Raw genomic sequence first — 15323 nt, forward strand, 5'->3', positions numbered from 1 at the left:
ATATAGCCATCAAATGTCAAAAGTAGGTCATCGTGACCTACTTTTTGGTCGACATTCTCCGAAAACCCAAGATGCATCAACTGACAAAGTTTGATGATTCTAAGGTGATAAGTACTGGAGATACATAAATATAGCCATAAAATATTGAAAGTAGGTCACCGTGACCTAATTTTTGGTCGTCACTCTCCGAAAACCCAAGATGCATCAACTCACAAAGTTTGATGATTCTAAGCCAATAAATACCTAAGATACTGAAATATAGCCATAAAATGTCGAAAGTAGGTCACAGTGACCTACATTTTGGTCGACATTTTTCAGGGTCCCAAGATGCATCAGCTGACCAAGTTTGATGATCATTGGTCTGAAGGTAATCAAAATATGCCTTTTAAACAATTTGAAAACAAATGCCTGCAAAATTCTAAAAGTAGGTCACAGTGACCTACTTTTACTTTAAAATGTTTTAAGGTTCCAAGATGCAGCAACTTACAAGATTTGATGATTCTAACCCTCTCAGTGTCTGAAATAATGGGATGAAATGTTTTAAAAAGGATAAGTCATAAAGTTCAAAAAGTATGTCATGGTGACCTACTTTTAAGTTGACGTTGTTCATGGACCCAAGATGCATCAACTGACAAAGTTTGATGATCATAGGCCTTAAAGTGTCCAAAATATGCCTTCAAATCAATTTGAAAACAAATGCCCGAAAAATTAAAAAAGTAGGTCACCGTGACCTACTTTTGAGTTAACATGATGTGAAGTCCTAAGATGCATCTACTTACAAGATTTGATGATCCTAGTCCTTATAGTAAGCAAAATATAGACATTTTCATTAATTGTAAATTTAGGTCAACTTTGAAGTGACCTTGAGACCACGCCCTTTGCCCCAGGGTCATGCCTTGAACAATTTTTAATCTTCAATATATCCTGATCATTGTATGTAAGTTTGGTGAAAATCTGTCTGGTGGTTCTGGAGAAGAAGATTTTTTTGCAACCAGTACTTTTGGTTTTGTTTTCCTGATTATCTCCCTTTGTTTTAGGGTCCCAACCCTTATTTTAGTATAAATGGTAGCCCTTGGGCCAAGGATACCCTGTGACAAATTTGACACTGATTGGCCAAGGGGTTCTTGAGTTATGGCCCATATTCTAAAAAGTTAACGCACACCGCACGACGCACACCGCACACCGCACAAATGGCCATAGCATTAGCTCTTTGAGCCTTTGGCTCAGAAGAGCTAAAAATCTGTAAAAATACCTTGCATTTTACAATTCTGTCAGCATATATGTAAAATAGTGTAAAAAGTGTTTGCAATCCTAATCAACTAAACAATCATATAAATCATAACTCGGCACATAAAGAGCTATGTATAAGCAAGTTCTTGGATTAGCATACATGAAGCCACCTGAATATTGTATATTATGTTCATCTCAATCTTCAAATTAGACTTATTAGTATCCAGTAATTGATTTGATACAGCAACCTTCTTTATTGATAGGTTTGTTCCTATAATACCCTCGTATAATGGTACAATTTAGGCATCAGAATATTGTACCAGTCTGCAATGCCATCATGAAGCTTTCACTAAGAAAAATTGCTCGATGAAGATCTACCTTAACTCAGAATAGTCAGCTTTGTTTGAAATAAAATTCTTAACACATTTATCATGCCTATTTTGTTTTAATGTTTTAAAAGTAAAGAAATAATCCGAGCAGTGTTGGTAATTCAGTACAACTTACAACTTTCAATTGATATCTCATTAAAATCAAACAACGAATATCATTAAACAAAAACCTTAATGCTTATATTTGAAGATTTCAGCAATAAAATATATACCTACCAGTACATGTATGTATATTGCATATATTTGCCCCCACAAAAGTCAAATTTTGAAAACTTCCTGAAATGTGCTGAATTCAATAAATTGTATGAGAAATATAAATTGATAGAAAATATTATAGTGTTAAAGCAGTGTATTCACAATTTTTGTATTTATGACGTCACAAACTTGTCCGATTTTATATACTTTTTCAGAAAGAGGACAAAATTTCAACAATTTCAGCTTTAGAATTAATAGAGCGCAAGTTTGTTCAGGAACAATATTGACATATTTCATTGATATTATCATTCTACACATTATATCAAAATATTGATCCTGAACACACATGCGCTCGGTGATTTTTACTCAAAATATCGACGAAATATGTACATTTTTCTGTAAAATTCATAAAAAACTGAAATTTACGTCATGTTTGTGAAGTCATTACCTACTTATGGCGTCATTACTTATGAAAATATTCAGTGCTTTGAAGTCAGCATGTACTCCCCTGTTTCAGAACTTAATTCGATTATATCTCCATCAAAGTTTGATTTGGGGGGCAAATATTGGTTATTACCGAATAAAGTTCTTTCCTTGACAACAGGTTTTATACCAATATTTCTATATCTTGAATCAATAATAAGAAATAAATCAGTTCAAAAACATTATACATCTTTTTGTACCTTTAAAAATTTACCATTTCCCAAATAAACAAACACAAAATTCATGCCAGCTGTTCCCAGTGAAAACATTGTAAAGATAAAACTGAATTCAAACATTAAAATTGATTTGCACTTGCAGGATGGTATGCATATTTTATGAAAAAAGTTTTGAGTCAGAATGCAACCATTACAAATAAGACAGATTGTTCGATTTTGTTTAAAGTCATTCATCTGATCCTTAGTATCTATATCAATCTAAACAGATGACAGTGACTTGCTCAGTGGTAAACATGAGGATTCTATCCCAACTTGCTGTGAATAATGAGTGCAAAAGCCTGTAAAGCCCTATTCTCTGGGTAGATTTCCAAAGCTTGTAAAACACTGGCCAAGCATTCCTCATAGTTTCTAGATTTGTAGAGCTCCCTGTTCAAGAAAAATTAATATTTATCATAACTCTTAAAATGATAAGCTTGTTTATGTATGTACATGTAGTTCTATAATACTAAAATATCTTAACAAAAAAAATTACAATATACATTATGCCCTATATATTTACAATACATGTATACACAATGCCCTATTTATTTAATTCATCACAGAAAAATATACATGTGGAAAAAACTCTTACTTTGCTCTTTTTACTGCCACCAGATAGTTTTCTTTCAGATCATCTGCCAGATCTAAGAAATCTGAAAGTTTTAAAAACATACATTGTATATGATACTCCTTAGGGTTCAGTCTGATATATGTACAAAATAATGAATGTAAAAATTAAAAAAAATTGCTATCATTACAAGCATTTTGTTAAATATATATCATATCATCATTAATTTTATTTTTACATTATCCTGTTTCAAAAATCTTTTCATGATGGATTCATCATACAAACCTTCATCTTCACTATCAATATCTACATCTATAGACTCCTCCTCTGATCCTTTATCTAAAGACTCCTCCTCTCCCTCCTCTGAGCCCTCATCGATCCCCGACTCCTCACTTCTCAGCTCCTCCTGGTTCTCAGACTGTTCATTGTCAGAGCTGGACAGCATGACGTACTTAGACTGGGGCAGGCTGTTAGACTCGGGCGACTTCCTTTTGTTACTGTTCTCTCTGCTAACACTTCTCTCTGCCTCCTCCTCAGGGTTCACATCACTAGTGTCACTTTCAGAATCACTCCCAATTACAGCCTTTTTCACAGATTTCTTCTTGACAGAAAATGTTGGCAAATCGTCATCTGATTCTATTCCTATTTTTGATTGGTTATTCGCAGGCTCAAAATCATCTGAGTCACTCAAGTGTTTCTCCTCATCACTCAGTATGCTGTCTTCAACAGCACTCTCTGACTTGGAAATAGACATGTATTTGGCAGGCGATGATTCTTCATCAGTCTCTTCTATGGCTATATTGTCCTGTTCAGATATGTCCTTGGCAGACGAGCTAACATCAGGTGTATTCTGTAAAGAATTTGGCACAAAACTTTCCTGAAGTCTAGAAAAAGCACCACTTTGATTAGGGGATTCCTCCATTAATGTTTGCTGAAGCTTAGAGCCAATCCTCTTCCTTTCCAATTCTGATGTCCCTTTCCTTCCAAGAGGTGAATCACCGGGCTGAGGACTGTCAGAGAAAGCCGATAAAATCGTAGAATTCAAGTTACTTCTACTTTTGAGCAAATTGGCATTGTCCTTTGATTTTGTTCCCATCAGAGGTCGGAACCTATCAGGGGATATAAAAACCTCCTCTTCTCTCACAGTATTTTCCACCTTTTTCTCGTGGGGTTGTTTCAACCAGGGACTTTGAGACACACTTCTTCTTGCCTTCTTCTTAGCAGGAGAGTCCGTGACTGCTGGAGAAATGAGGATGGGAGCTAGAGGAGACCTCGCCTGTCCATCTGTTGATCTGTTAAGTTTGAACACATCTGATGATCTCTTGGCTGAAGCTATTATTTGTGAAAGAGGAACATTTTCTTTGTTTTCTTCATCCTCCGAATCGATTATAGATTCCTCCATTTTGTCACTCTCAGATTCATTTGACAGAGCATCACCTGTCTTCTCCGTATCCTCCTCTTCTTCTACATCTTCCAGATTTTCATCTTCCTGCATTACATCTTCATCTCGGCTTTTTGAAACCATGCCTCCATTACTGGAAGTGTTACTTTCCCTATCATTTGAATCAGGCTCTAACATACTGTCTCTATCCAAAGAGGTCCTTTTGGGACTAGCCCTAATAGAAAGATTTCCTAAATGTTCAATGGTTTGAACCTCCTCCTCTGATTCTGCGGTCTCTTCTATATGTTGTCCTGGACTCAATACTTCAGTCTTTATTTCAGTTTGTTCAGATTCCATTTTGATGTCAGTCTACAATATGAATTTATGAAACAAGATTTTTTATCCAGAAAAATTCTTTGAGAACTGCATTTTTTTTAAAACTCTTTTTGCAGGTACATGTAGACTTTTATACAATGTACAAGTATATAAACAAGAATTGACCATATACAATTAAATTTCAAGTCTCTAGTATTGATGCATGTACCACAAAATACCATGGATTTGTAAGAGTTTGGGATCCCATAACTTTCTCTATAATTACTTCAACCTTAATATCTAGTATCCCCATCTATCTATAAATTTATTCCTGACCTATCTACATGTAGTTTGAAATAAAAAGGTTTGGTTGCACAAAGATACCAGAATGCAAACAGATGAAAACTACAGCAAGCAAAAACAAAACACTCTACAGAACAATGTAACCAGCATTTTATACGCATTTTATACCTTGTTTAATTCTGGCTTTGTCTTTACTATGATTCCTGGTGTGGTGGCAGTCAGATCCACCACCATATTGCTGCCCTTGACGGGGGTGGGCTCTGGGGTCACAAGGTCAATATGACTGGTCTCCAATACTTCAGCCTTCACTTCTCTAACATAATTGTCTTCCTCTTCTTCGTCATCATCATCATCAACGTTCTCAGCATCCAAGTCTATCTCTGTGAAGAATCAAATTTCTTCAGAATATTTTTCTTAATTGAATCAAACAATCCTTTGTTTCAACTTTTTTAAATTCATAATCATCATCTTTGTAATACTAAAAATATATTGAAATCACTACGTTGGGTTTATGAAAAGATCAATTCTGCCCATTTTATCCTTGACCTTTTTGACCTGACTGACCTTGTACGTCCTTGACATCCTCCTCCTGAGTGTTGACCGTCCCCTGGAGATTCCAGTCAGACCAGGGGCGAGAGAATGGTTTCTGGGACCCAGCATCCTCTGGCCCAGCTGGAACATTTCTCTGGTATTTCCCGGTTCTCTGTTCAAAATCCTGTGTTAAATCCGACTCCATCTGAAGCAACTCCTTTGCCTTTTGTACCTATCAAAACATTTTTTTAAATTTACAAAACAATATTTCTAATTTATATGGCTTTGCTTGTACATCATACACTAAAATGAGCCAAATGAAATATATCACAGGGTTGTGCCTAAAATAGAAACAGAAGGGAACAATTAAAAAAGTAGAAAGAGGTCCTTTATATTATAAGATGTTATTATATACTTTAGCTATGTTGGTTGATACAGACACTGTGTTGAATGTAACTTGTTATTATATACTTAAGCTACGTAATTTACGGAATATAGGTCGATACTTTTTTTCTCAGAACCGCTGGGGTCGACCAATATTCAGAATTCGACCTATTTAAGGCTCAAGTTTACGAAAAATGCCCCCCAAATCAGTAAAATTTACGTCAATTTCAAAGAAAATATGTGCCCCTTTTGTAACTTTTTTGATTATTTTTCGCAAAAAAAATTAATGCCCCGATAAACAATAACATTATTATTCTAAAACTTTCTTACAAAATAAATTCCATTAATTATCCGTTGATGAGAAAGGAAAACAACATTGCTTCACCTATTAAATAATTCCTCAACGTATTATCCATTAACATCATGCGGTATCCATCTTGTGAAGCTAGGAAGTCGCGATCTTGTACTAAAAGTAAAACCGCAACCGTATCAAAATTTAAAATACGGAAAATTTTCACGATCACAACTATAGTGTTTTTACCATTTATTAGTAGCGATAAATTGAAATAGTATATTAAATATTTTTTATTGTCTTATGTTTATTTAAATGTAAAATGAGTGAAATAATTTGTTGCCATTATTAAAAGCTTCGTACACGAGAAGTACATTGAACTACCGGTATACAAACATTGGCTTCTAACAAAATTTTAATTGTCTGACAGATAAAGGGATTTACACTGTGTACGCAAAGGTGTTAAACAACACCTGTGTTATTCAATTAATTGCCTGCGGGGCATGATTAAGAAACCCACGTGCCATTATAGGGGTATTAGTGTTACACTTCATTGAACAAACAAAGCCGTGAAATTCATGTTGACAGTCAAATTGTGAATGTACTCTCAGTTAAATTTATAAATTAAACTTATAGAGTGTTAATATGATTTCAATTCTTTACTGTTGCTTGATATATACATTCAATGGTCATTTGCGTCATTTAGCCAATCCCTGGAGTAGAAAAATAACAATGGCGGACATCGAAGTAATTGTCGTCCACCGGTAAATACTGTCTGAATAAAATTTATTAGGAATGTGTCCAAGTTATTCTGAAATCGGAATTGCTATTCATTGGTCTCGGGTATTTCCCGTATTATAGCTGTAAAAAAATAACGTATTTACGTGTTATTTATGCCTCTGATTTAACAACAGTGTGAAACTACGGAGGCATTGATTGATTGAACACGCAAGTTGGAGAAAAATAAGTAGTAACACAATTCAAAGAAGTTTTAACTACATTTTTAAAAAAAACTTAATTTAAATGCTGTACTCATTAAAATACCTGTTTATTTTCTTGATACGTTCATGTCACGGAATAACCCCGGTAATTTTAGGGTTTTACCTGTTCTGATACGTTGTATCTGCATAAGAATCTTTAGAAAATGGGAAAGAAAGCCTCGTCCTATATAGTAAGTTCGCCCTATCTTAGGATTTTTCAAAAATTAAGGCTGAAAATGAGCCTTTCGACCTATATACCCCATCAACCTATAATCCCAAAATTACGGTATATTGCCTAATACAGACCCTGTGTTGTATGTATGTTGAGGTGTCTAATACAGACCCTGTGTTGTATGTATGTTGAGTTGCCTAATAAAGACCCTGTGTTGTATGTATGTTGAGTTTCCTAATACAGACCCTGTGTTGTTTGTATGTTGAGTTGCCTAATACAGACCCTGTGTTGTTTGTAAAATAAGATATGATGGCTAAATACAGACTCTGTTGTATTTATGTTGAGTTGTGTTATACAGACCCTGTGTTGTATGTAGTCATCTCCATGTTCCACCTCTGCTTCACCGTTGTCTTCAAAGTCGCATTTCTCCTGAGTGAACATCAAGTCATGGTCACTGATACCAAATATCTCTACAATATACATGTATAAACATCAAGTCATGGTCACTGATACCAAATATCTCTACAAAACATAAAAAAAATATCTATAACATGGCTTATGTCACACACTCATTATTGATATCTAAACTATGGGCAACATTTAGTAAGAGCAATCAGTGATGATACAAATATTTTAGTCACTGACCATATGAGAAGAGAAATGTGCTAATGAGATGAGCATAAAAAGTAAAGTCCTTTTGGCAGAATTTTTTTAAAAAATAAAATTGCACTGACATAAACATGATAAAACATCACTTTGTCAGAAGAAACATATAATTTTTTTTTCTTATCAAAAACTGAGGAAAATACAGACCCTAAACCATCCTACTACACCACTTGCATGGAACAGTTTGTTTCATTTTGTGAATGGTTCGCTTTGTGAATGGTACATTTCGCTTTGTGCACGATTCATTTCATTTCGCACATGGTTTGTTTTGTTAATGGTACAGTATGCTTTGTGAATGGTACATTTTGCATTGTGCACGATTCGTTTCATTTTGTGAACTGTTCGTTTTGTTTCTGACATGTAGTAGCAGCATGTTAAAGAGTCTGTAACAGAGCAGTGACACAGAACACTGACTACTGACCGAGTGAGTAGAGAAATGCGATGTGAGCATCGAGTGATGAGTCCGTATTTCTCTGATGACTGTGCATCTCCTCCAGCTGCTGCTGAGTTTTCGAGATCCGTGGATTGTCAAGGGTGAACAACTCTCTCAGCTCCTGCTTTGTGAAGTACCTAAAACACGAAACCCAGAAAATTTACTGTACATTTACAGCAGATCAAATATATCATTACCAGAATCAGTAGAAACCTGCTTGGTTCCGAAATCAAATTATTTATAATATATGTATGTTCTATTTAGTCACCTGAAAAAACAAGAGATGTTTGTAAAACACTTATGTCTCCCTCCCTCAAATAGTAAGAATTTCCCCAAGTTCAAGGGGCATAACTCTGACAAAAATAGCTTGATGGTACCCAAAACAAAACTTGACCTAGATTTTCTTATGATAAATATGTATTACCAAATTTTATTTTAGTATATCATAATCTGGAACCACTGCAAAGAAAAAGGAACAGAAACTGCAAATAATTAGAATTTTTTTCAGTCCAAGGGGCATAACTGACAAAAATAGCTCAATCATTTTCAAAACAAAACTTGGCCTAGATATATTCTTCATATAAATCTATATACCAAATTTCATTTTAGTATGTGCAACCGCTACAAAGAAAATGAACTTGGTGGACCGACAGACAGCAGCAAAGCAATATGCCCTCCCTTCTTCAAGAGGGGGGCATAAAAAGTACTTTTATTCCGACATGAAAATGCATATTAGTAAAGCCTCAAAATTGTATGTGCTGCATTTGACAGAAGGAAAATGGTAAAATCTAAGTAACATGGTACCGGTACATGATATTGTATGAACCAAAACTCCAAATAAACTGTTTACACAAAAACATGAACAATAATCACAAGTTCATTATGTTTTTATGGGATATTTATTAATTGGAGAATTCTCAAATATCTGATTTCTGATTTTTGATATCTGAAGTCAAAGTTAAGATTTAAAAAAAAAAATTAGCTGAAAAAAAATTAAGCTACATATTATTGATAAATGCAAATTCTGAAGGTTTCTACTACTTATAAATTGTAATACATTTCACCTCAACTAAACTTCATTCATTATTTGTATAAATAAATTATTTAATATACAACTTAACTAGAATGTCTTTAATCTTGGTTCAAGTATATATACTGTACAGTACAGCTTAATTCATATCTGAATATTATGAAAACAGTTGTGGAAATTCCTTCAATATAAATTTATATGTCTATTAACCTCATCTATGTAGGTATCTACTGATGTGACCAAGTTTTTATGTATAAATTTTAATATTTTCCTATGGTCATCAAAAAGGTGTAGCACATAAAACAGTCAGGGATGGGTGCTTGGGTTCTCAATAGTATCTAATACTAATCCTTCTTAAGCTTCTTACAATCTCTGCTTAATATCAAAGAGATTTAATGTTAGGTAAGTCTGAAACCAGAAAGAATGGCTGGCAAACACATTATCCAATTCAAACACAATTACAGCTAATATTATGAAATGGATTCTAAGTTTCAGTTTATTACTACATTCAAATCTATGAGTGGATATTCATTATTGACAGAAAAAGTTTTAAAAATTTTCAATTGTATTCACGCAGAAAAAAATTTGGTTAATCTATTATGCATGCAATTGTGTTTTTCATTCTGCTTCTCATATCTTACAATTATCTTAAAAATGGATGATACATACAGTTGGGTAATTTGTTAAGACAAGAGACAGACACTTGTGTAGTTTTAAATTTAAATAATATTCAAAGTTCAAAAACTTTAAAATATGTTTCTGAGTTGAACTCTTTAATTAAAATTAACAAATATTTGACACATTCTGAAAATTGCTAGAAGTGGTGTAAAAGTGTCAGAATGCTTGTAAAATAATAATGTCCAGAAAACAACATCATCTTGCTGGGAAACAAGCCCTTATCTATCTATGTATCACAAAACACTTAGCTATCTCTCAGTGGGGTACAGCAAGGAGAAGAGACATGAGGGGTAGGATTTTATAGATAAATTAATACATAAAATCCTCTTTCTGAATTCTTGGATATAAACATTCAGCAGATATTTTGTATTAAGTGATTTACTAGTTTCTATTCTTCTTCTGGCAATACTCATATTATATTTTCTGTTATCATATGGACAGAAAAAATTGCAAATTTTGTGGACAGTTTCAAATTTTTGTATGTGAAATTTTCTTTTCTCAAGGTTCCTTTTCAGGGTTTGCATTTCATGGTGATTTCTTTTTTAAAAAATATATCATTTCCTTTTCTAGCACTGACAGAAACTAAACAATATATATCTTATATATAAATATGGATTGTTTCCCCTGTGGGTGCCTTATCTAATTACATTACATGGTCTGTCTCTATTCAATTAGTATGGCTTGAGGGGAATTTAGCCAGGCTACTCTGACTGGTCAAAACAAACTAGGATTATGGGAACTCTGACACTTTTTCAGGTCTTTGTCTGGCCAGACCCAAGCTAACCATGGCAACAGCCTACCTGTCCAATTATCACACCATTGTCTGGCAAGCCAATACAAAGGGGGATAATTAAGTTGTTTTTGTGATCAGCCAGCTTTTTTATGGTGCTTGGTGGATTTACTGATTTAGAAATGCACAAGAAAATAACTCAGAATTAAGAAGAGGACAAAGGAGCTCTAACAAGCTCAACAAAAACCATTTTGCTTGAACTTGTTTTGAGCAAATCCAGAGGTTAATTGATATGTTTTCTTCTGTTCCCAGGTTTATTTGTGTTTCAACCACTTTTGGAAAAGGACAAGTATTTAGTGTCAGAAAGAGGTAAAAGTTGTCAATTAATATTGGTTTTTTTCTTCTTTAGTTTTGATAAAATTTGGCTAAATTTTAATTATTTGACTTCTATAATATTATTCATATTCTAAGTGCATACACTTATAAAAGAACTACATTTTCTTAGTCTAGCAAAGTTTTACATGTAAATATCAAATCATATATATTTGTAAAACCTATTTTTATTTGGTGTGCTACAAGGTGGATCCTTGTCTGTCTTTTTCTTTAAAAAGATCTTTTATCTAAATCCTCTTTTATTTTCATTGTTGTAATCAATATTTTTATGTATTTTCCAAAAACCTTTAAAATTCCTTTTGTTATGAAAATCCAATGAAAATTTCAGAAATTTCCAGAAACATTTTATTTTACAAAATTGCTAATATTTGTTTCTTTTTTCTAAATTGTTGAATTGATTATTTTTACATTTTTTTCATGGACTCATCCAATTTTATTGGAATTTGATACTAAAATTCCATTTGAAACTAATTTTCCAGACAATTGTTTACATCATAAATTTGCCAGTATTGTTTAGTAAACACATGTCACAGTGTAAACAGAGGTGTTTGTGGGGAACAAGCTGTGAATGTTATCACAAACATGACAGCGTGTATAGCAAGGTGCCCTACATGGGGCCCCAAGGAGTCAAGCCCCTTTATCTGGGCATGTCTAAATAACCTTTTCTTGTAAATGATAAGCTTGATATGAACACCTGTGTAAACCCTTTTGTAAAGGATCAAAGAGAGAAAATTCAGCAATAAAGCCTTAGGGTGTTTTCTTGACAATTTCTTAGAAGTAACAATGACATTCCACAAATTCCTTTTTGGTATAATTTAAAAAAGCTGTTAAAAAATGCCTTTTCTTTAATGACACTAAATATTTTTTCAATGTAGACTGAATATTTATATCTGAAGTTATTTATTAAAGTAAAAAAAAATTACACCGTCCAAAAAGTAAAATACTATTGCATATTACTTTAATCTAATTTAATTCAAACTAAACACTGCATGTCAAATTCATGAATTTAATACTGCATGATTTTGAGTAAATTCAATTAAATTAACAAAAAAAACAAATTGATTCATGTCAATCAATGCAGTGCATGCTGATGCATTAGTTCCTAGGTATTGGTGCAGTGCATGTATTACACAAGAGACAAGCACTTACCAATGCTGGGGCACTGATAAAGCACTGTCAACTCTCAAACGCATTTTTGGCTAACAGCTTCCAATAAATAAATGTTTCTTTCGAAGAAAAGGTCTAATGCATATCAGAACAGAAAATCTGTACATTAGTGAGAGAAAGCATGGCTTCACTTCTTCAATTTTCGGTAATGAGTATACAAAATTAAAATAAAATTTTAAATTTTCCAGACATCTTAATTAGGTGGTCTGATTAGCACATAAATGTTCATAGTGCACATTATTTTTTTCAGGGAGGAAGAATCAACTACTAGTTGGATATCGAAATTTCTGTTTCTTTCTTTGATACTTCCATTCAACTTTTATTTTTCAAAACATTTTGCTAATTCTCTAATTCTACTTGAAACAAGATGTAACTGACCCTCTTATCTGATTGGTGAGGGATGACCTTTGAACCTGCACCAATGAGATGCCAGAGGGACAGCGCCATCTGTTGACAGCTGCACACTTCAAACTGTTCTTTCCTGTTGGCTGTGCCATATCCTGTCATTTTGTCTGGTGTCACACTTCAAGTAATGTGCACCAAACTAATGCCAGATCTATGACAAGCCCCACATCAGCATATCCACTCCTTCTATCCTACTCCCTGACCTATTTCTTTTAAATGAACAAATATTTATATTCTTAGAAGATGTGGACCCTTGGCACAATGTTGTGTGTAGAAAGTACTAAGGCAGAATCTGCACCAATATGATGCCAGGCGATCCATGTTTTACATTACGACTTCTTACAATAATTTCTCCATATCCACTCCTTCAAACACCAAATGATGGCACATTGGCAAACTTGTGTTTCTTTTTTCCCTGTATTTGTAGTGGGCTGGTATGAGAAGAAAATGAACTAGCACTTACAGATGCTGGGAAAATAGGAATGCATTGAATTTTTTTTATATATGAGGAGACAAAACCAAACAATCCACTTTCTTTCATACATCTCCCTCTTTTTTCTCTCCTTCATCCCCAAGGGAACCCATTTCCTTTCTTAAATAAATTGAATATCTACGATCCTCCACCATTCCCACTATCACTAATGTGCTAGTCTGATCAGAAGTACTAGCACTTACTGATGCTGGGGATCTCAATGGGACAAAATCAACAACTACTGTACACACTCCTTTAAAAGATTTCTTATACACCATCTAGAATATAAAATGTTGAATAACAGATCGGCAGACAAGGTTACATCACTAATAGCCAAATAAACAATTTCTAGTGGCAAAATTCTTACTCACACACTAGCCCCATAAGTATAATGTCCTTACATTTACTATGGTCTTTAATTTGGACTCGATGTGAAAGCTACACTTTAAACATTCTAACTTACCTGATACTTGACTTTATACAATTAATGACTTAATGTCATGGACTTATTTGCTGTAAATCATTCAAATATTCTCTCTTGATTTTAATCCCCAACAACAATTAAACTGCAACAAACTGCTAAGAATTGTTGCAAAACCCCTTAATTTTATAGATATTTACAGTTACAGCTTTGGTGAAGAATACATATTCTAGTATATTCTTATTAAGAGGCCAGTGGGTAAGAAACACCATCTCATTAAAACATGAATATCTTAAAAATAATACAGGATGGTGGTTTAAGTGAGCCATCTAGTGGAAGTTTGAAGAGGTAAATTCAAATTGCATAAACTTGAAGGAATATACAGTTAATATTCCCAGTGTGTAATGTTCTGAATTATAAATTTAATTGTTTAATTCAAGATCTCTTCAAAATAAGAAACAAATGAATTTTCACTGTCACATTCTATAGAAAATGGACAATTTTTGTAAATAAATTCCATCCACTTTAATACATCCATATACTCTGCAAGTAAAATATTGAAGGAATGCATAGTGACTGTTTTCAATGAGCATTATTCTGGAACTTCAGAAAAGGATGCAATCAAAGAAGATAAATGTGGTATGCTTGTACCATTTCATTATACCCCCCGCTTGAAAAGCGGGAGGGTATATAGTAATTGTTAATTCCGTCCGTCCGTCCGTCTGTCTGTACGTCCGTCCGTCCGTCCGTCTGTTACGCTTTGGGGTACCCATCTCTTATCCTCAACTCCTCTTAAACCACTGAGTGAAATTTAATGAAACTTTCACAGAATCTTGATTACATATTGCCATTGTGCACCTCCTATTTTATTTTTTGATCCGACAAATATTTTGGGTTTCCCGGCCACCGCAAAACATGGACTTTGCCATTATAATCATATGGGAGGCGGGGGGTATCATTTAGTGAGCTCATTGCTCACAGTACCTCTAGTTATCGATATATCTAGTTTTGTACAAGCATATCTTTTTAAATCGAAATTCAAAATTTTAGTTTCATTAATTGTTAAAGACCCAATTCTTTTACCGTACGGTTACCTGAGGAGGGGGATTGGTCCAAGCAACAGTGGTGTTATTTACCTGGAGACCCCCAATACCCAAGATGTCAAAAATCTATATACACGTAGCAGTACTCAGGAAGTCTGTGTTTGGTAATCAGGGTCAACACTCAACATAACATGTTTTGTGTCTAGTTTTGAGTGAAACTACATAAAATTATTATTTTAATATGAACTTTATTTGGTAAACTAACTGCATTCATCGTAATGTTTTGAAGGAAAAAAAATATAAAGATATACCGTTTTATAAAATGTTCAGTTTCGAGTAAAAACTACAAAGAAATAACATTTATTTTTTTAATCTTCAATAAAAGAAATCATCATAATAAAAAAAGTCTGAATATTGAAATGAAAAAATAATTAATCCATTTATCCG

At 33.6% G+C, this 15323-nt stretch overlaps 1 protein-coding gene across 1 annotated transcript in view; it reads right to left on the bottom strand.

The window, feature by feature from the left end:
* Window positions 1–2506: 2506 nt before the first annotated feature.
* LOC134228662 (DNA excision repair protein ERCC-6-like) overlaps window positions 2507–15323 on the bottom strand; it is a 43927-nt gene continuing 31110 nt past the window's right edge. The window contains exons 26-32 of the mRNA XM_062710340.1: window positions 8526–8674; window positions 7799–7908; window positions 5644–5842; window positions 5248–5459; window positions 3366–4830; window positions 3105–3165; window positions 2507–2899 (exon numbers count right to left, since the gene is read on the bottom strand). Coding sequence (XP_062566324.1) covers window positions 2776–2899; window positions 3105–3165; window positions 3366–4830; window positions 5248–5459; window positions 5644–5842; window positions 7799–7908; window positions 8526–8674 — 2320 coding nt within the window. The 3' untranslated portion in view covers window positions 2507–2775. The remainder of the gene's footprint in view (window positions 2900–3104; window positions 3166–3365; window positions 4831–5247; window positions 5460–5643; window positions 5843–7798; window positions 7909–8525; window positions 8675–15323) is intronic.

The sequence above is a fragment of the Saccostrea cucullata genome, unplaced genomic scaffold (assembly GCF_032062105.1).
Source record: "Saccostrea cucullata isolate Sc308-1 unplaced genomic scaffold, CSIRO_AGI_Scuc_v1 ctg131, whole genome shotgun sequence".
In the NCBI taxonomy this organism is placed as follows: Eukaryota; Metazoa; Mollusca; class Bivalvia; order Ostreida; family Ostreidae; genus Saccostrea; species Saccostrea cuccullata.